The 19,534-nt window shown below is 51.0% G+C and overlaps 2 protein-coding genes across 2 annotated transcripts; one reads left to right on the forward strand and one right to left on the reverse strand.

Annotated features, from left to right (window-relative positions):
* The first annotated feature begins 8,103 nt into the window (after positions 1–8,103).
* RNASE13 (ribonuclease A family member 13 (inactive)) lies at positions 8,104–8,565 on the forward strand. The gene has a single exon (XM_062204661.1). The coding sequence runs from the start codon at positions 8,104–8,106 to the stop codon at positions 8,563–8,565; it is 462 nt and encodes a 153-aa protein (XP_062060645.1).
* Positions 8,566–11,032: 2,467 nt separating this feature from the next.
* TPPP2 (tubulin polymerization promoting protein family member 2) lies at positions 11,033–12,685 on the reverse strand. The gene is made up of 3 exons (XM_062206594.1): positions 12,513–12,685; positions 12,129–12,282; positions 11,033–11,215 (listed from the first exon to the last, which is right to left on the reverse strand). Exons 1-3 carry the CDS (start codon positions 12,683–12,685, stop codon positions 11,033–11,035), a joined length of 510 nt encoding a protein of 169 aa, XP_062062578.1.
* Between the last annotated feature and the right edge of the window lie 6,849 nt (positions 12,686–19,534).

Consider the following 19,534-nt stretch of genomic DNA (forward strand, 5'->3'; position numbering starts at 1 on the left):
GGCCCTACAATCGGGTCAAAGGGAAAAGAGGGAAGACTGAAGTCTGCACACGAAACTGAAGTAGAAGAGTTGCAACACCATCCCTACAACTAGGCGACACCTCTGCTTTGTCGCCATTACTTGGCTCGGGAAGGTGATCTGCCTTGTGCCTCAGCCATTCGGCTTGCAAGATCTACTTAACTTTGCACTTGCTAGAATAATTTTGTGACTTTATTTCATAGCATTTATGGGGCAAGAGAAAAGCTGGAGGAAGGGGAACAAGGTCCAGAAGAACAAAAGGACTCAGGCTTCAGGCCGAGGACTGGCTATGGAGCTTGCAGAAGGGAAGAGAAGCAAAGGGGAGAGCTGAAGACAATGGAGAGAGAGAAGGGAAGGGAGAGCCCCTCACAGGAGCAGCCTCCACCCCAGCCACTTTCTCACTCCAGCGCCATCGCTCCTTCTGTCGGTCCAAGCTCTCTCCAGGCTGCTGCTGTGTGTTTAAGTTGGGACGGGCCTTGTGAAAATCCCAACTGTGCCAGGTGGACCTGTGCCTGTGCTCCCCACGGGACAACAGCTGCTGCTTCCTCTTGCCTGCTTTAGGAGGGGGGAGGGAGGGCAGAGAGGAGGCTGGGCCTGGATTGGTGCCCACCCTTCAGAGCTGAGCCTCCTCTCTCTCTCTTCCGGAGTTCCACACGGCCTCTGGATACCAATGGAAAGCCCATGAGACTCCCTGCAAGCAGGAGCAGATCCAAGTTCTGTTATTCTAACTTAGTTGATCCTTGGACAAGTAAGAGGAATGGGCTCATTTGTGTAGATGAGAAAGTGAGATACACAGCAAGTTGGGGTCAGATGTGAGACTTGCCTCGGGTCTTTCGATTCCCATGACCTTTCCTGGAACAGCTGTGGATCTGGAGGAGGGAGCACTGACATAAGGTTGAAATCCTTGGCTCCCGGACCATTGCAGTTAGAGAGCCAGGATGCAGGAGAGAGGAACCTGGTCTAGGGGTGAGCAGGTCACCCTGTCTCCCAAGCCCTGGCCAGTTCCCCAGTATGTATAGAATAAAGTATAAATTCCGTAGCCTGACACTCAGGCCTCCACAATTGGCAAAAGAGTCTTTCCAACTTTAGCTCTGACTTTCTTGCACTGAGACAGCAACCAGATTGATGCTCTCCCTTTCCTCAGACATGTCTTTCAGTCTTCTTTATCTCCACCCAACCCCTCATTACCCATCCAGGGCCCCCACATTGCCCTTCCCCTAGGAAAACTGCCTCTGAGTCTCAAGTCAGAGAGATTTTTCTACATTCCTCTACATTCCTAAAGCATTTTCTATCTTTAAGACATAATTTTGAATCATTATTTCTTCCTTTAGATGGGAGTACTTCAAAAAGTTCATGGAAGATTAGTATTATAAAAATCTATGCATGGTGGGGCTGGCACTGTGGTATAGTGGGTAAATCCCCATATGTATACTATTTCATGTCCAATCCTTCCAATTCAGCTCCCTGCTAATGCACCTGGGAAAGCAGCAGAAGATGCCCCAAGTGCTTGGGATCCTGCTACCCCCCATGTAGGAGACTGGAAAGAAGCTCCTGGCTTCAGATTGGCCCAGCTCCTGCCGTTGCAGCCATTTGGGGAGTGAACCAGCAGAAGGAAGATCTCTCTCTCTCTCTCTCTGTAACTCTGCCTTTCAAATAAATAAATATTTTTAAAAAATCTATGCATGGGTTTCAAAAAATTTTCCAGCAAATAAAATTCTCTCTCTCTCTCTCTTTTTTTAATTTGAGTGGCAGAGAAACAGCAAGAGATGGAGAGAACTCCTATCCATTGATTCACTCCCCAAAAGCCAGTGATGGTCAGGTGTGGGCTGAGGCTGAAGTTGGGAGACAAGAATTCAATCCAGGTCTTCCACATATTGGTGTGTGGGGAATCAATTACTTGAGCAATCACTTCTGCTCCCTAGGGTCTGTACTAACAGGGAGCTGGAATCAGAAACTAGAGCTGGGTATCAAACCCAGGTACTCTGATATGGGATCCATACATCTTAACCAGCATCTTAACTGCTAGGCTAAGCAATTGGCATTTAATTTAGAATTAAGAGTTTAAATTGGAATTAAATTTAAATTCAATGTTTCATGAACTTTTTGAGCTACTCTAAATAATTGTTCTCCTCTAGCTTAGACTGTCAATTCCCAGAAGACTGGCATCACCCGTTATACTTCTTTTGTACCTTCCAAAGGACATAGCAGAGTGCCTTGCATGTAAGTGATCCTGATTCAAGCTCTAGATTAGAAGACATCTAGTCCTCTCTTGAATAATCCCAGTCCCAGTTTGGCTCATTATCAATGCACAGAGCTGGTTAGCAGATAGAGGAACTGACACAGCAGCTAAGGTTGAGATTGCTGAAGCAATCCTTTGGGTTCAAGGACAACTCAGAAATTGTCCATGACACAGTATGCTGTTTGAGCAATTTGAGTTGGACAGAGTCAAAAGTAATGCCACTGAAATCATGAGGACACACTTGGGGAAAGGTCTTGGGGCTCTTCTCAATCGCGGGGAATCATTCCTGCAGGCGCACCCCTCCCTGCAGCTAGTTGTTCTATAAATGCTTATCACTGGGCAGGGAAGGGAGAGAATGTAAAAATGATGGCATGCAGAGGGTTATCTTTACAAGAAAAATAACTCACAGTTATTGTTTCAATGGTGAACTATCAGTTACTCCTTTTTTTTTTTTTTAAAGATTTATTTATTTATTTGAAAGTCAGAGTTACACAGAGAGGAGAGGCAGAGAGAAAGAGAGAGAGAGGTTTTTCCATCTGATGGTTCATTCCCCAATTGGCTGCAATGGCCAGAGCTGTGCCGATCTGAAGCCAAGAGCCAGGAGCTTCTTCTGGGTCTTCCACTTGGGTGCAGGGGCCCAAGGGCTTGGGTCATCCTCCACTGCTTTCCCAGGCCATAGCAGAGAGCTGGATCGGAAGTGGAGTAGCCAGGTCTCGAACCGGTGCCCATATGGGATGCCGGTGCTTCAGGCCAGGGTGTTAACTCACTGCACCACAGTTCTGGCCCCTAGTTACTCCTTTTGCTGATAGGAGAACTAGCACAAAGGCACTCAAAATCTGTTTAACAAAATTCTGGGGTAACTGATGTGGTGCAGTGTGTTAAGCCACTGCTTGGAATGCTCTCAACCCATATTGGAATGCCAGTTCTAGTCCTGGGTACCCTGCTTAGGATTCAACTCCCTGCTAGTTCACCTGGGAGGCAGCAGATAGTATTTGGTTTTCTGCCACCCATGTGGGAGACTTGGGAGGCATTCCTGGCTTCTGGTTTCAGCCTGGCCCAGCCTTAGCTGTTGTGAGCATTTGGGGAGTGAACCAGCAGATGGACGGTTTCTCACTCCTACTGTCTCTCTCTGTAACGCTACCTTTCAAACAAATAAATATTTAAAAAAATTTTTCTAGGAGCCAGCACTGTGGCATAGCGGGCAAAAGCTGCTGCCTGCAGTGCCGGCATCCCAGATGGGCACTGGTTTAAGTCCTGGCTACCCCACTTCTGATCCAGCTCTCTGCTGTGGCCTGGGAAAGCAGTGGAAGATGGTCCAAGTCCTTGGGCCCCTGCACCCAAGTGGAAGACCCAGAAGAAGCTCCTGGCTCCTGGCTTCAGATTGGCCCAGCTTCGGCCACTGTGGTCATCTGGGGAGTGAACCAGTGGATGGAAGATCTTTCTCTCTCTCCGTGCCTCTGCCTCTCTGTAACTCTGCCTTTCAAATAAATAAATAAATAAATCTTAAAAAATATAAATTTTAGATAATTACTAATTCCTTTAAATACATAAGGCACAGGTAAGTCTGCTCTTATTAGGTCATTCGACTATCTCGTTAACTAGACCAGTTCTTCTTAACCTCAGAACTGTTTGCATCTTTGTCTGGATAACTGTTTTCTGTGGGAACAATCCATACAGGATTTTACCACTATCCCTGGTAAACTCCAGTAACACCTCCTGATCGTAACAGCTAAAAATTGCTCCTGACATTACCGAACTGTCTCTGCTTGAGAACTGCTGAATTAGACTTGTGACCTTGAGCAAACTACTGACACTCTGGAACTTAGCTCCTTCATCTCCAGGGTGATTCTTGTACCTGCAAAGTCCAGTGGAAGGGAAACGAATCCCACAGACCCCAGGCCGGCCCTGGGAGCATAGGAAACCATGATAAGGATGTTAGAACAGAAGAAGATATCTTATGGGTCAGCACTTCCAGGACAGAATTTTATTTTAAAGTTTTTATTTTCACTTAATTTGAAAGAGAAACAAGGAAAGAGAGAGAGAGAGAGACAGACAGACAGACACATAGAAGTCTTCTATCCACCAGTTCACTATCCAAATGCTTGCAAAATTCAGGGCTGGGTCAGGCCGAAGTGAGGAACCTGGAACTCAATCTGCGTCTCCCACGTGGGTGGTAGGGACCCAGGTACCTGGGCCATCACTGCTGCCTCCCAGGGTGTGCATTAGCAGAAAGCTGGACTGGGAGCAGAGCAGCTGGGGACTCCGGTAGGGGACACAGGTCTGCCAAGCAGCAGCTTAAGCACTCTGTCCAACACTCACCCCTAGGGTAGAACTTAGAGAGACGGGCGCAGCGGGGCTCAAAGGTCCCTCCCTCAGTCCTACTCAGCACTTTCCCTGGCCCTGCACTTAGCCTTTGTGGCAAATGTCTGTGTGTGTGTGTGTGTGTGCCAAATCCCAGGGGAGAGTAAGTCTAACCTGAACTAGAATGATCTTATTCACCTTTGCATTTCCCCACAAAATTCGTCAAAGTGATTTTCAGATAGTATCTAACTATTTAAAAAATATTTTAAAGTAAGCATAAAAAGCTTTATGAAGATGAATGAATTCTAAGCCAGGAGTTAGAGGGGCCGTCCCTTGGCAGAGCAGGGCTGGGGGCTGGGTAGGGGTATTGCCCACAGGTCTATTTAGAGCATAAAAGAGGCTTTGCAGATGTCAAAAGTGAGTTGGTGTAGGACCTAATGGGGACATGCAGGATCTAGTTGTCCATTTATAAATTGTTAAATTATTAAAAGGCACTTTCATGCCTGCTGCCTCATTTTATTCTTGCAGCCCGATGAGGTAAGGAAGGTGTTGTTCCATCTTACAGAGGAGAAAACAGAAGCTCAGAAGTCATCCAATAGTAAGTCCTGAACTTGCCCCTACAACGTGCTGTTCTACTCCTCTAGTCCATGCAGAGGTGAGTGGCAGCGGTAGGAGTGGTTCCGGGTGGTGAAGGGCAGTGGGAAACGAAAGGAAGACCAAGAGGCACAAAAAGCCCCCTTTGTGTTCCCAGGGAAGTTGAAACCTTAAGGGGCTAGCAAAGAGGTAGCATGATTCGTGGCTGGGACCACAACCTCGCTGACTTCCTCAAAGCAGAGCTGAGTCTGCCGGGCTCAGGCAGCACCCTGCACGGGCTTGTGCTCAGTGTTGTCCTGTCGGGCAGCCTGAAGGGTACAGATGAGACCTGTGCTTGTGTGGGCTTTCTCCTCTCTTGCTTGTCTGTACACACTTTCTGGGAGGTCTTCCTTCCAGTAGAGGCTTCTCAGATGGGACCTCTGAGTGTCTATATGAACTAGGCTGAGTATCTCTATGAACTGGCACCATTGAATTGGTGGAGATAAGTGGGGGAGGGGGAAGAGCAGCAGCATTTCAGGTGGAGGAGACAGAACAAGCAGGGGCATGGAGGTGGGCTGGGGGCACAAGGTGGGAAGCAGGCAGGGATGTAGGTGCAGGTGCAGGTGCAGACATGCACAGGAGCAAGACCATGAACGGTCTTATGTCCTGGGACATGCAATTTGGACTATATCCTATAAGAAACAAGAAACTATTGCAGAGTTTTAAATAAGAAAGGGGGCTACATGTTTTTATCTGGTGGTTGTATGAGAGACATATTCGAGTGAGCCTTACTCCAGTCAGAGAATGTGAGGTGTCCAGGAGAGAGGAGAACCTGAGCAGAGGAAGAAGCAGGACTTGGAGAGGTGGGCATTTGGTGCCGCGGTTAAGACATCACTTGAGATGCCTGCATCGTGTATGGGAGTTCCTGTGTTCGGGTCCTGGCTCCATTTCCAGTCTGGCTTCCTGCTAACGTGCATCCTTGGAAGGCAGCAGATGATAGATCAAGTACTTGGGTCTGGGTCACCCACGTGAGAGATCTGATCTGAGTTCCAGGCTCCTGGCTTTGGCCTGTCCCAGCCCTGGATGTTGTAGGCATTTGGGGAGTAAACCAGCAGGTGGACCATCACTGTCTATCTCTATCTCTGCCTTTAAAATAAAATAAATAAATAGGATTTGAAATAAGACTGCATAACTGAGGGATTCATCTGGATGACTCACAATGTGCCACACACAGGGTTAGAAACTCTTACTACATCTTCATGGATCTTCATACTACCAGGAGGTATGAAGTTCTGCCCTCATGAACAGCAGAAATGAAAGTTTTCCAGGGGTTTAGCTAATTTAGATGGATGGTAGACAGCACGCAAGCTGCAGAGCTGGGATTCAGTGCCCAGACTGTTTCAACCAAAAGCCTCAACACTGACCAGTAACAGTGCTTCCTACTTCTGGTGGGTGAGAGATGTTATGGGGTCTGTGACCACTCTTCAGGTTTCTCACAAAGGCAAGTGAGGAAACAGACCACACAGGAGGAGAAGCAAGTTGTGGGGAGGATGGATTCAGTCTAAGACCCCAGTTTGTGCTGTTCAAAGAGTCAGTTTAGGGTTCTTTGTCTCTCTGTGGCCCTACACTTCCTGCTCCTGAGCTACATAGTGGGCCTGGGAATGCCCAAGGTTCATGCCTCTGACTCTGTTTCCCATTCGCTCTCCAGGGTGAGAGTGACCCAGCTCTCCCAAGAGGAAGTCCCAGCTCTCACAATACCCTGAGGAAGAGCAGGTCTGATCAGCCTTGTGGAAGTCATGGACTGGGGCTGGCAGGTGCCAGGGAGCAAGCTCTCTGGCTCCAATAAAGGGAGAGAAGTGAGTGTAAACAACAGTTAGGACCCTGGCCCTTGACCTGGTGTGACAAACCGCCCGAAGACCAACCAATGGCAAGAATCTGATTTGGCCAGGCTCAGGCAGTCCACATGCCCTCTGGTCTAGGCTATGTGGCCATGTTGAGGCTTCAGTCAGCATGTGTAGCTTTCTAGAACTGTCCTGACTCTCACAGGGCCTGAGGTCACAGGTGGGGAGTGTTGTTGAGTGGTGTTGATGATGGGGCCTGTGGAGAGTCCACGGGGAGGCCTTCGATTATTAGCCTGGTACTTTGGTGGGCTAACCCTCTCAGGCCTCTGTGGGCTCCACCTGTGGGTGGAGAGAGAGCATGGTGGGCCCTCTGTTCTCAGAAGGTCAGGAAGGAGGCACTTTGTTCCTCAGAAACATAACAGCACTTTCCTTCTCACCTTGCCGCAGGCTCAGGGCCAATGGGCCAGAGAAAACATCAAAGGAAGCCCAGGAACTTAGGGACTTCTGGCAGGGATTTGGAACCAAGTGTTCTCTTGACACCAGAGAGGAGACGACCAGACAACAATGTCTTTCCTCCCACTTTCCAACCCCCTCAGCACAGGTGCTCCACAGACTCAGTGGGACACTCCCTCCTCCCAGACTGGCCTTCATCCAGAAACCCTTCTAGCCTCATGTCACCTCTGGGGTGTCTTTGGCCTTGGGCAGAAGAGCTCCCCCACTCCCCCTCTCTGCCCCGCTGCCCCAGGCCAGCTGTCTTCAGTTCCTGTCCTTTAAATGGAGCCATCAGAGAAGCATCAGCTCAGCCTGCTTCCTCTGTCCCCCTTGGGAAGATCCTCTCACCCAAGGACCAGTCAGACTTCTTTTGCTGCAAGTGTTGCAGCCCACAGACCGGGTAAGGTTGAGAGCCTGCAGCGGCCCAAGAGAGGGAAGCAGTGGCTGACCAGTCGGGTGGCTCTAGGCAGATGCCTCTTCCCTCTGGGTCATGAGAACTTGGGCTGGACGATCTCTGAGGTACCACCCAGCTCTTCAAAGTCAGGGAGGGCTGGGCAATGCTGGAGACCCTGGGGAGGGGCAGCAGCCACTCTAGTCCCATCCTTGCCTCCAACCACCTTACCTTTGCCGGCAGGAGGAATGGCAGCAGCTGTGGCCCGGCTCCTTTTCTTCCAGCTTTTTCTAGGGCCAGCTCTTTCCGTGGACATCAATCTGCAGTCTGACACCGAGAACTTCCGCACCTTATACATTGACTATCCCAAAGTTAAGTTCATAAAGGGTTTCCTGGGCTACTGTAATGGTATGATGGCCTATGTGAGGGGAAGAATAGAGCACTGGTACTGCCCAAAGACTCACTATGTGATACATGCCCCTTGGAAAGCCATCCAGAAGTCCTGCAAGGCTAGCAAGAGCTTCTGTGAGAACTACAACAAATACTGCACTCTGACCCAGGACTCCTTCCCTGTCACGGTCTGCAGCCTGGGCGCCAAACAGCCCTCCACAAGCTGCCGCTACAACAGCACCCTAACCAACAAACATCTGTACCTGCTCTGCTCTGGCAGGTATGATGCTGAACCAATTGGTATTGTAGGCCTCTACTAGGGAATCTAATTCCCAAACCCCCCAGCCCCCACCACTATAGGCCAGCCTGTCCCCATTTCTAAAACTGTGATCCCTGTAGCGAGACTTTCTCCCTGACTTCCAAGGCAGGCGGGACTCTCACAAAAGGTCATGTAGATAGGAAAATGTCCAGAGCTTTGATCAGTGTGCGAAGCCCTAGCTCTCATCCAGGTTCTTTCTAACTTGTTTACCATGCTCTCGCCACCCCCACTACTAACCCCCTTCTCCTAGAGACAGTAAAACCCACCCAAGAAGCTCACTGTGTCCAGTTGGCAGTAACTGTCCTTTCACTGGGCCAGATCCTGAATCCTGGGACAGAAGCCCAGGGCCTTAGCTCATACCATGGCAACAGGCACCCAGCTCCTCATCTCATTTCCCCATCCCCACTACCTTGCTGCTCTCTGTCTTCTCCATGTCCCCTTAACCCTGCACTCACCTGCACACTGAGTGTCTCTAGCTCCAGCCACCTCCTGAGACCTGCGCACTCCCTGCAGCCTCACTCCCCGGCCCCCGGCCCCCGGCCCCCGGCCCTGCTGCAGCCTGCTCCTCTCTGTGACAACATTGATCCTCCCTTACTGGAACTGTCCTTTCTTCCCTCCTTCTCCCACAGTGACCACTGCTGTCTTCTCCCCAAGGTTAGCTGTCCTGTCTTCCTTCCTTTTTCTACCTTCTTCTCCGTCCACCTTTCTTACCTTGACTCATATGAATGTCAAGCTATCTTCTATCATCCTGTCATTCATTCTCCAAAGGTTTCTGCTCCCTTTCCTTCCTGTAGCTCCTTCCAGCATCACCCAAACTCCAGGGTCTGCCATTGACAAGGCAGAGGACGAAGCAGGCCCAGCCCCAGTCACGCAAAGCTTTAAGTTATTTAAGGTGTAACCACTGGGGGAACTGTGAGAAGGATGTACCATATTTCACAACTTCCTGTGAACCTATAACCACTTCAAAATAAAAAGTTAAAAATATATCGACTGAGTTCTGGTTTAATTCCCTTTTCCTTACTGTGCCAGAACTCCTGCTCCCAGAGTCCTGGTGGCCACCACTTCTGACCATCTCTCTGGGCTACCTGAACAGTAGGTTAGAAACTCACATCTGTGAGTACCATGTTGGAGGTGAGGTGGGGCAGAACTCGATTCTGGGTTGGGTGCTAAAATAGATTGTGCCTTCACCCCTGCTCAAAACCAAACTCACAACAGGATTCAGGCCACACTGGCTGGTTTCTTTGTCGTACTCAGCAAAATCGGCATTGCAATGAGGAAGGTGGGGGACTGGGAAGGAGCTCCTGGTGGCATCTGGGTCACAGTTTGTCAAATCAAGACATGCTACTCCAGACCGGCGCTGCTGCTCAATAGGCTAATCCTCCGCCTGCGGCGCCGGCACACCGGGTTCTAGTCCCGGTTGGGGCGCCAGATTCTGTCCCGGTTGCCCCTCTTTCAGGCCAGCTCTCTGCTGTGGCCTGGGAATGCAGTGGAGGATGGCCCAAGCGCTTGGGCCCTGCACCCCATGGGAGACCAGGAGAAGCACCTGGCTCCTGGCTTCGGATCAGTGCGGTGCGCTGGCAGCAGCGGCCATTGTGGGGTGAACTAAAGGCACAAGGAGGACCTTTCTCTCTGTCTCTCTCTCTCACTGTCTACTCTGCCTGTCAAAAAAAAAAAAAAAAAAAAAAAAAAAAAAAAAAAAGAAAAGAAAAACAAAAAACACACATGCTACTCCAATTGGGGAGGTAGAGGCAGGTGGATACCAGGATGCACGCGCACAAGTAGCACATAGTTTCACTTCCACATGTGGTTCATCTCCTACCTAGAAATATACTCCTTAGGCCGGCGCCGTGGCTCAACAGGCTAATCCTCCGCCTTGCGGCGCCGGCACACCGGGTTCTAGTCCCGGTCGGGGCACCGATCCTGTCCCGGTTGCCCCTCTTCCAGGCCAGCTCTCTGCTGTGGCCAGGGAGTGCAGTGGAGGATGGCCCAAGTCCTTGGGCCCTGCACCCCATGGGAGACCAGGAGAAGCACCTGGCTCCTGCCATCGGAACAGCGCGGTGCGCCGGCCGCAGCGCGCCGGCCTCGGCGGCCATTGGAGGGTGAACCAACGGCAAAAGGAAGACCTTTCTCTCTGTCTCTCTCTCACTGTCCACTCTGCCTGTCAAAAAAATAAAATAAAATTAAAAAAAAAAAAAAAAGAAATATACTCCTTAGCCCAATTCTTAGAAGTATTTGTTGAACTCAGGACTATAGGCACGAGGTTAAGCAAGGTGAAGGGCATATGGCAGAAAACCCTGGCTTCATGGACATTCTCTTCTCCTTTTCATGACACCAGTGGGCCTGCCCATCCCTCACCCATTAGACAGAGCCCATCAGCTGCTGCACACACAGATGTTTATTGTCTCCCATGCTCCCTGGTGTTAAAGATGCAGGGTCAGGGGGCTGACAGGCTAGGACGAGGCTCGTCTTCACTTCTTCTTATCATAAGTGCCAGCGCCCTTGTAGCCACTCACATAGCCTGAGTTGTCAGTTGTCTCTTCCCGTCCTGCAATGCCCTTGCCCTTGCCACTCTCATCAAAGCGCTCCTTGTGGGTGCCAGTGTACTTGCTGGTGTCTGTCAGACGATCCACTCCACCCACCGTGGTTGCTTTCTGCAAACCAGAGAATGGGTTTGAGTCCTCTTCCTTCCCCCAGATGACCTGAGAGCCTCCGATCAAGTGTTTGCAGCTCTTGCACTGCTTCTGGCACCGTGCTGCTTTCTCAGGGCAGGAACTCTGGCAAGAGCTGCTCACCCACGAGGGAGGAGCTTTCTGGCCTGGGACCGTGTGCAGTGTGTGGGGCAGGAGAGCACCTTTTTCTGTTTTAGGAAGAGTCATTCTGACCAGGCAGCTGCCCAGAGGCCTTCACCCCACGCTTAATATGCAAAGAAGAAAGTACAGAGGGGACAATTAAGGAAGAAGGTGGACGAGAGGTGGCGTCAACCTTCAATAATGGCAGCAGGATGAGTGGTGATCAGGTACCAAGTTCTCTACAGGAATGCCCCCCAGGAGCCACCATACCCTAGCTGTCTGGCTCAGATACTGGCGACTTGGGAATGTGTCTGGATTTCACTATATATATAGTCAGCAAGCGCCCATCCACTGGTTCACTCTCTAAGTGCACCATGGCGGGGCTGGGAGCAGAGAACTCAATCTAGATCTAGTTGGACAGGAACCCAACTAGTTGAGCCACCATTTCCTTCCCAGGTCTGCATTAGCAGGAAGTTAGAGTCAGGGGCAGGGCTGGAACTTCTATGTGGGGTGCACTTGTCTTTAAGGGATGTCTCAACTGCTAGGCCAAATGCCAGCCTCTAAAATGGCTAAGCACCTTGGGCAAGTCACTTCCTCTGTCTGGGCCACATTTTTCTCACCTCTGAAAGACCTGTTCCAATGCGGGATTTCTGCCCTGTCTCCCCATAGTATTATTGTTGGCAGGGTTAGGGACACTGGAGGGTGTAGGGGTGCCTGAAGCAGAAGGGAGTTAAGGGAAGTAGGATCAAGGCCAGAGAGGAAGGACGTCACTCACGGTCGCTCCAGTGGTGGCCGGATCCTTGCCCTCCATGAGCTTATGAATGTTCTCCAGGGCTTCATCTGGGTTTTTCCCCTTGAACCGCTTCTGGCCCAGTTCTTTCATTGCCTCTTGGAACTGTGAAAATGTGATGGTTCGGGCATTCTTGGCTCTAGTCAGACAGAAATCCAGGAACGTTGGAGCATGAACTCATTATCTTTCAAGTTACAACCTTTCTTTTACTCAGATTTCGCCTCTCTTGTCCTATCACTAGTCTCTTGAGGGCCAGGGGCCCAGCAGGTGCTCAGTAGGCCCAGGCAAAGGTGCCACCACATGAACTCTTCCACAACCAACTACCCTGCTTGTTCTACTCCTCCCCCCCGCCCCATCTCTGCTGCTTACTTGACTTTGCTGAACACGATGTCCACATCCGTGGAGGTCACCGCCTTGCCGTCCATGATGCCACAATCTTTGCAGAGCTTGGCGAAGTTCTTGTTGTTCATTTCTGTGCCACTGCTGGATGAGTCTCCGAAGACAGCAAACCGCTGGAATGTTTTCTCTGCCTCTGATGCCATGGTTAGCTGGGGATGGGGTAGTGTGGCAGCGGGGCAACCTCAGGGAACAGGGAAGAGGGGAAAGGAGGACTGAGAAGTAATGGGAATGGGGGTTAATATAAAAATAGCCAGTGATAAGAACAACTCCCCTCCTTCTTGGTGCTTGCTCCCCCATCCCCCTCACTCCCATCCCACCTACTCAGCTACCGCATGAATCCACCAGTCCCAGTACTGCGGATACTAGTGTGGATCCTACCAACTGAATAACTGCTCCCTTCCCCATCACTTTCCTGTACCCAGCAGTGCCCAGGTGATGTCTGACCCTTCCCAACCTTTGTGTGTGCAGCTGTGCAGGGGCTGCTGGCAGGAGAAGACTGTCTGGTGAGGTGGGGGTGGGGGACAGAAAGAGGCAAGGAGGAAAGTGTCTATGACCTCAGAAGGGTTTATGTGACATCACTTCTTGTCCCTGTGTATAGCCCTTGTCTCTAGAGGGGAGGGCTTCTGGTCTCAGCCCTGCGTGCTGATGTGCGCAGGCCAGCACCAACCTTCTGCCCCTCTAGGCCGATCACATTGTATCACTTCTTCCCAGTTCACCGACCCTTTGGGCCCTGGTCAAATAGCCTTGTGCTCTCCCCGTAACAAACGCTGAGGAAAGCTCAGGGAAGATGTCTTCGTCTGCCTGGAGTGTTATAAAATATAACGAAGCAGGTGGTTTACAAACAGCAGAAATTCATTTCTCATAGTTCTGGAGTCCCGGAAGGCTAAGATGAAGGCACAGGCAGATCCCATGTCTGGTGAAGGCTGCTTCCTGGTTCACAGGTGGCACCTTCCCATTGTGTCCTCAAATGGTGGGGTGAAGGGGTGAAGAGCTCTCTTGAAATTATTTGTTTATTTAAAGATTTTATATATTATTTTGAGAGGTAGAGTTACAGAGAGAGGGAGAGACAAGAGAGAAAGATCTTCCATCCACTGGTTTACTCCCCAGGTGGCCGCAACAGCTGGAGCTGAGCTGATCCGAAGCCAGGAGCCAGGAGCTTCTTCCTGGTCTCCACCATGAGTGCAGGGCCCAAGGACTTGGGTCATCTTCAACTGTTTTCCCAGGCCATAGCAGAGAGCTGCATCAGAAGAGGAACAGCTGGGACTTGAACTGGTGCCCAAATGGGATTCTGGTGATGCAGGAGGAGGCTAAGCCCACTACTCCACAGCACCAGTCCAATTATTTATTTTTAAAAGATTCGTTTATTGGGGTTGGCGTTGTGGTGCAGTAGGCTAAGCCTCTGCCTGTGGTGTTGGCACCCCATATGGGTTCTGGTTCATATCCTGGCTGCTCCACTTCTGATCCAGCTTCCTGCTAATGCACCTGGGAAAGCAGTGGAAGATGGCGCATGTCCTTGGGCCTCTGCACCCACGTGGGAGGCCTTGAGGAAGCTCCTGGCTCCTGACTTCGAATTGGCCCAGCTCCAGCCTCTGCAGCCATTTTGGGGGTGAGCCAGCAGAAGGAAGTCTTTCTCTCTCTCTGTCTGTAACTCTGCCTCTCAAATAACAAAATCTTTTTTAAAAGATTGATTGATTTGAAAGGTGGAGTTACAGAGAGAGAGGGAGAGACAGAGAAAGATGTATCTGCTGGTTCACTCCCCAAATGGCCACAACGGCTTGGACTGGGCCAGGTTGAAGCCAGGAGCCAGGAGCTTCTTCAGTTCTCCCACATGAGTAGCAAGGGCCATCTTCCGCTGTTTTCCCAAGAGCTTTAACATGGAGCTGGATCAGAGGTGGAGCATCAAGGGACTTGAACTGGCACCCAAATGGGATGCCGGCATCAGAGGTGGTGGTTTAACATGCTATGCTACAACTCCAGCCCCTATTTATTTCTTTTAAAATGTATTTATATTTGAGGGTGAAAGGAGATAGGGATAGGGATAGGGAGAGAGAGAGAGAGAGAGAGAGAGAGAGAGAGAGAAAGCTCCCATCCAGGTTTCACTCCCCAAATCCATACAATGGCTGGGGCTGTTCCAGGCCAAAACCAGGAACTGTAACTCAACTGAAGTCTCTCTGTGAGTCAGGAACCCAACCACTAGAGCCATCATCTCCTGCATCCCAGGGTGCACACTAGTGAGAAGCTGGAATTGGGAGTGCAGCCAGGACTTGAACCCAGGCTCTCTGTCATGGGTTGTGGGCATTCCAAGTGGCATCTTAATTTAGGCCAAACACCTGCCCTTCCCTTGGACTGACTTTGAAAGGCTCTGTCCTGAAACCTAGTCATGACTCCCCAATGGTCCCACTCCCTAACACCATCACCTTGGGTGCATTTGGTGGTGGGGTAAACGTAAACACCGAGGCCATATAGAAAGGGTTCATGAAAACTGTCTGGCTCTGTCCAGCACTGCCCCTGTTTCCAGCCTGAAGTTTCCCGTATAGTATAGTGAGCTGCATGAGTTTTGGAAAACCAATCTCGATAGGAGCTTTCAATGGCTTCCAATGCTGGACTCGATACAGGAAAAGCAGGTGCCCTGGAAGAGAGCAGATCTGGCAGGTCAGAGTGAGGGTGAATATTAGACTCTGAAAATCTTCCAGGTAAGTTTCCACGTGGGTCAAAGAAGTTTTTCAGGGGCTTCCTTTTTTACAAGCCCCATAGATAGATGAACTTTGGGGATCCTAAATGGTAACTTCCCCCTCCCCCTTCTCATCTAATCAGTCACCAATTTCTGTAGCGTTTTTTACCCCTGTCTTCCAAATCAATTCCTTTCTTTCCATTCCTGTTACTTCCATCCTTATTTAAGTCCATATCATTTCATACCTGGATAACTACCTTAGCTTGTAAATGACCCCTTCCTTTAAAATGTTTTTAAAACTTTATTTGAAAGAGAGAGAGATGGAATTTCCATCTGTTGGTTCACTCCCTAAAGGTTTGCAATAGTCAGGAATGGGCAAGACTGAAGCCAGGAGCCAATAACTCCATCTGGACCTCCCATGCAGGTGACAGAGGCCCAAGCATTTGAGCCATCATCTTCTGCCTACTAGGGTTAGCCTCAGCAGGAAACTGAACTCGGAAGCACAGGTGGGACATGAACCCAGGCACTCTGAAATAGGATGTTGGTGTTCCAAGTGGCATCCTTTTTAAAAAAAAAATTATTTATTTGAGAGGCAGAGAGAGGGAGAGAGAGAGAGATAGAGATATATATATAGGGGGGGGGGGGTGTCTTCCATCCGCTGGTTCACTCCTCAGATAGCTGTCACCACTGGAGCTGAGCCAATCTGAAGCCAGGAGCCTGGAGCTTCTTCCAGGCCTCCCATGTGGGTACAGAGGCCCAAGGACTTGGGCCATCTTCCACTGCTTTCCCAGGCTTTAGCAGAGAGCTGGATCAGAAGTGGAGCAGTCAGGACTCGAACTGGCACCCATATGGGATGCTGGCACTGCAGGCTGCGGCTTTACCTGCTACTCCATAGGGCCTGCTCCTATGTGGCAGCTTCCCCCTTCCCCCCAACACACACTACTTCTGAGCTCAGAATGAGAGCCAGTCAAGCAGGTCTTTCTTTCTTTTTTTCTTTGATTGATTGATTTATTTGAAAGGCAATTAGATGGGGAGAGAGTGAGTGTGAGAGAGACCTTCCATCCATTGGTTCATTCCCCAAAGGGCCACAATGGTCGAAGCTGGGCTGATCCAAAGCCAGAAGCTTCTTGTGGGTCTCCCATGTGGGCGCAGGGGCCTCAGTACTTGGGCCATCTTCTGTTACTTTCCTATGCACATTAGCAGGGAGCTGGATTGGACGTGGAGCAGCCAGGACTTGAACCAGTGCCCATATGGGATTCCAGTGCTGCAGGTCCTGGCTTTACCTGCTATACTGCAGCAACTCTCCTCCCCCAAAGTGGCATCTTAACTTCTGCATCAAAAGCTTACCCCTAAATGATCCCCCTCTTTTTTTTTGATAGAGTTAGACAGTGAGAGAGAGAGAGAGAAAGAAAGGTCTTCCTTCCCTTGGTTCACCCCCCAAATGGCCACTATGGTTGGCACTGCGCTGATCCAAAGCCAGGAGCAAGATGCTTCTTCCTGGTCTCCCATGTGGGTGCAGGGGCCCAGGGACCCGGGCCATTCTCCACTGCCTTCCTGGGCCACAGCAGAGAGCAGGACTGGAAGAAGAGCAGCCGGGACTAGAGCCCGGCGCCCATATGGGATGCCGGCACCGCAGGTGGAGGATTAACCAAGTGAGCCACGGCGCCGGCCCCAATGATCCCTCTCAAATCTAATGCTTCTCGCCTCACTCCCATGCACCTCACAATCCATCTCTACTATCTTCTCCCCGTCAGGTTAGTTCTCAGAAGCAGTGCTTCCTACCCATCACTTCTGCTCAAGAATATTCTATGGCTCTTCAACCGCCAAACTTTTTTCCCATAGCATTTAAAGACCCACACAACTTGGCTCCAATCTGTCTTACAAAACATCAACCACCTATCACCAACTTTATTCTTCAACTAGGGTCATAATGATCTAATTGTGACCTTGAGGTGGAAGGAGCAGCAAGGATCTGGGTGGGGATTTGAATCCTGGGTTTGTCATTTATTAGTTGGGTGGCCTTGTGCAAGTCAGTAAACATCTCTGAACTTGAGTTTCCTGGTCTGCAGCGTGAGGACAGTAACATTTACATTACTGTGTTTGGGGATATCTGGGACACGCCTTGTACAGAACACCTACTATTCAGTCCTTCAAAGTAACTTATCTACCCCTGCCTCCACACTCTCCCTTAAGCTCTGTCTAGACAGAATTCCCCCTCTCCCACTGAGATATTCTATGGCTGCGGTTCTCACCTTCTCACCCGAGTGGCTCACTCTAGGGACAAAGCCCTTTCCCTCTTCCGAATTACAGTGAGACAATGGTTCTTAACCTATGGGCTGCAGCCGCCTGGAGTGAGAATTTCTGAAGTATTGCAAGGTGCCCTGGCGTCTGTCTGTATAAAGAAGCCTGAGCAGGAACTGAGTAAACAGTGTGCTTTGCACACTAGAGGTACCACCACCTGTCCGGACATGGTGATAACCAGAAAGCTGGACGAAAGAGTTTGCAAGCATTTCTCTTTTCTCCAACCAGGGATATTGAAACCATCAGGTGGGAATGTAAATTACTGATCTCCACTTGAGAAAGATGGGAAACATTGACTCAGGACTGTCTAAACAACTGCTTTTGTATAAATTCACGCAATTTTCTTAACTTTCTGTTTCTACCTTCTCCCTACAACACAATCATAAATTTCTGTCGAGGGTGTGGCCAAATTTCCCAGTTCTTTGACTTTGCTGTGCACAGTCCCTTGCACGGAGCAGGTACATAAGACTGCAACTTAGTTGAAGGTGTTGTTTGAAGCTGCTCCTGGGCTAAGGGAAGGAGGTTAGGGGCAAACTGTCCTTGTTGGGACACTTGCACCCAGGTTGCCCTGGGAAGGAACTCTCTTGCTTGGAAGAACCCTGAGGGCAGACCCCATCCTCACTTCTGCCTGCAGCAAGCTGGGTGAGACCCCTAGGCCTAGGAAACAAACACATCTCAGTGGAAATTTCCCATCTTGTGTCGGTCCCATGCCCCTGCGTAAGCCCCTTATCAGGTTCCCCCTGAGTCATCCTGACCCAGGGACGAATTTAGATGCTGGAAGCTCCAGGTCTTTCCTCCCCCACCCGGAGTAAGACTACTCAGGACACATCACAGAAACCTGAAGGCCAAACTGCTCCCTCCAGGCCCTTTCGGCCCAAGTTCCACCAGCACTGGTGAGAACTTGCTCTCCCGCCCTGTGCATGTTTAGTTCTGATCCGAATTCCAGCAGGCCTTTCCCCATGCAGGACAGTGTTAAACTGGTATCCAGAGAGAAGAGGGGACTAGGCAAGGAGCCAGGGTGTCCAGCCTCTGCTTGCCAGTGTCTTGGGAAATAGTTATGGAGGGGGTGGGAGGAGGCAACAGAGGAAAACCTGAGTGCTCCAAACTGGGGGACGTCGGGGGCCCTCTAGATTTGGGGTTGTTGGGGGCCGGGTTTGAGCCCTGACCACTTTTCCTACCCTAGGTCACCTCCTCCCCCTTGGCCTCTCCTTCTTTCCAAGAGACCCTGCCAAGCGGGGATGAAAGGGGCATTGATGTTCCTCTGATGGGAGGGGCTGGGGGTGGCCAGGATGGTGGTAGGAGGGTGGTTCCCAGGCAGGCGGAGGGAGGGCAATTTGGGGGTCTTGGGGGGGTTAGTCTGCTGGTGTTGCAGTTGGCAGCTCGAGTTCCATTGGCCATTGTTTCCAACTGGCTTGACGCCCAGCCCCCGAAATGGCAACTCGGGAACCAGGCTGAAGGGGGATGGGGTGGGTATGATCCTGGCGGGGGGGGGGGGGGGGCCGCTGGAAGGGAGAGGGCAGGTGGGCAGAAATTCAATCTGGGTTCCTTTAGCCCAAGACACATTCGAATTCCCGTGGCCACATCAACGGTCCCGTTCCAGGGCAGCTTCCTCGGAGGGGCACGGGGAGGGTGACTCTGGGGGTGGGCGACAGAGAGGAGTCTAAGGGGCAAACCGATCCAGGCAGCGAAGGAGACGCCGCCGTCTCCAAAGACACCTCGGCCTGAGCGCTGCGACTCAGCCGGTCTGAGCTGGTCTCGCCCTCCTTTTCTGGGCCGGACTGGGAGGGGTTAGCGCCGAAGCCACAGGGTCTCTTGGGTCCCAGCCCGGGACACTGCGTCCTCCCCTAGCCCCTACTACACCCCCCCGCAACCTTAGCCCCGCCCCCGCGCCTGTTTACCCGGGAGTCGGAGCCCTGGGGGTCCCCGGCCGCTCCCCCGCCCCGCTCGGGGCCTTGACCCTGGAGTCCCCGCTGGCCACGCTCTCCCCCCCGCCTGGTCTCGCCCTCTATTTATAGCGCCC

The sequence above is a fragment of the Lepus europaeus genome, chromosome 11 (assembly GCF_033115175.1).
Source record: "Lepus europaeus isolate LE1 chromosome 11, mLepTim1.pri, whole genome shotgun sequence".
NCBI lineage: Eukaryota > Metazoa > Chordata > Mammalia > Lagomorpha > Leporidae > Lepus > Lepus europaeus.

Coding starts and splice junctions, on each gene's coding strand:
- RNASE13 (XM_062204661.1), top strand. CDS start 8,104: ATGGCAGCAGCTGTGGCCCGGCTCCTTTTCTTCCAGCTTTTTCTAGGG.
- TPPP2 (XM_062206594.1), bottom strand. CDS start 12,685: ATGGCATCAGAGGCAGAGAAAACATTCCAGCGGTTTGCTGTCTTCGGA. Junction 12,283..12,512: donor ATCGTGTTCAGCAAAGTCAA/GTAAGCAGCAGA, acceptor CTGTCTGACTAG/AGCCAAGAATGCCCGAACCA. Junction 11,216..12,128: donor CGGCCACCACTGGAGCGACC/GTGAGTGACGTC, acceptor TCTGGTTTGCAG/AAAGCAACCACGGTGGGTGG.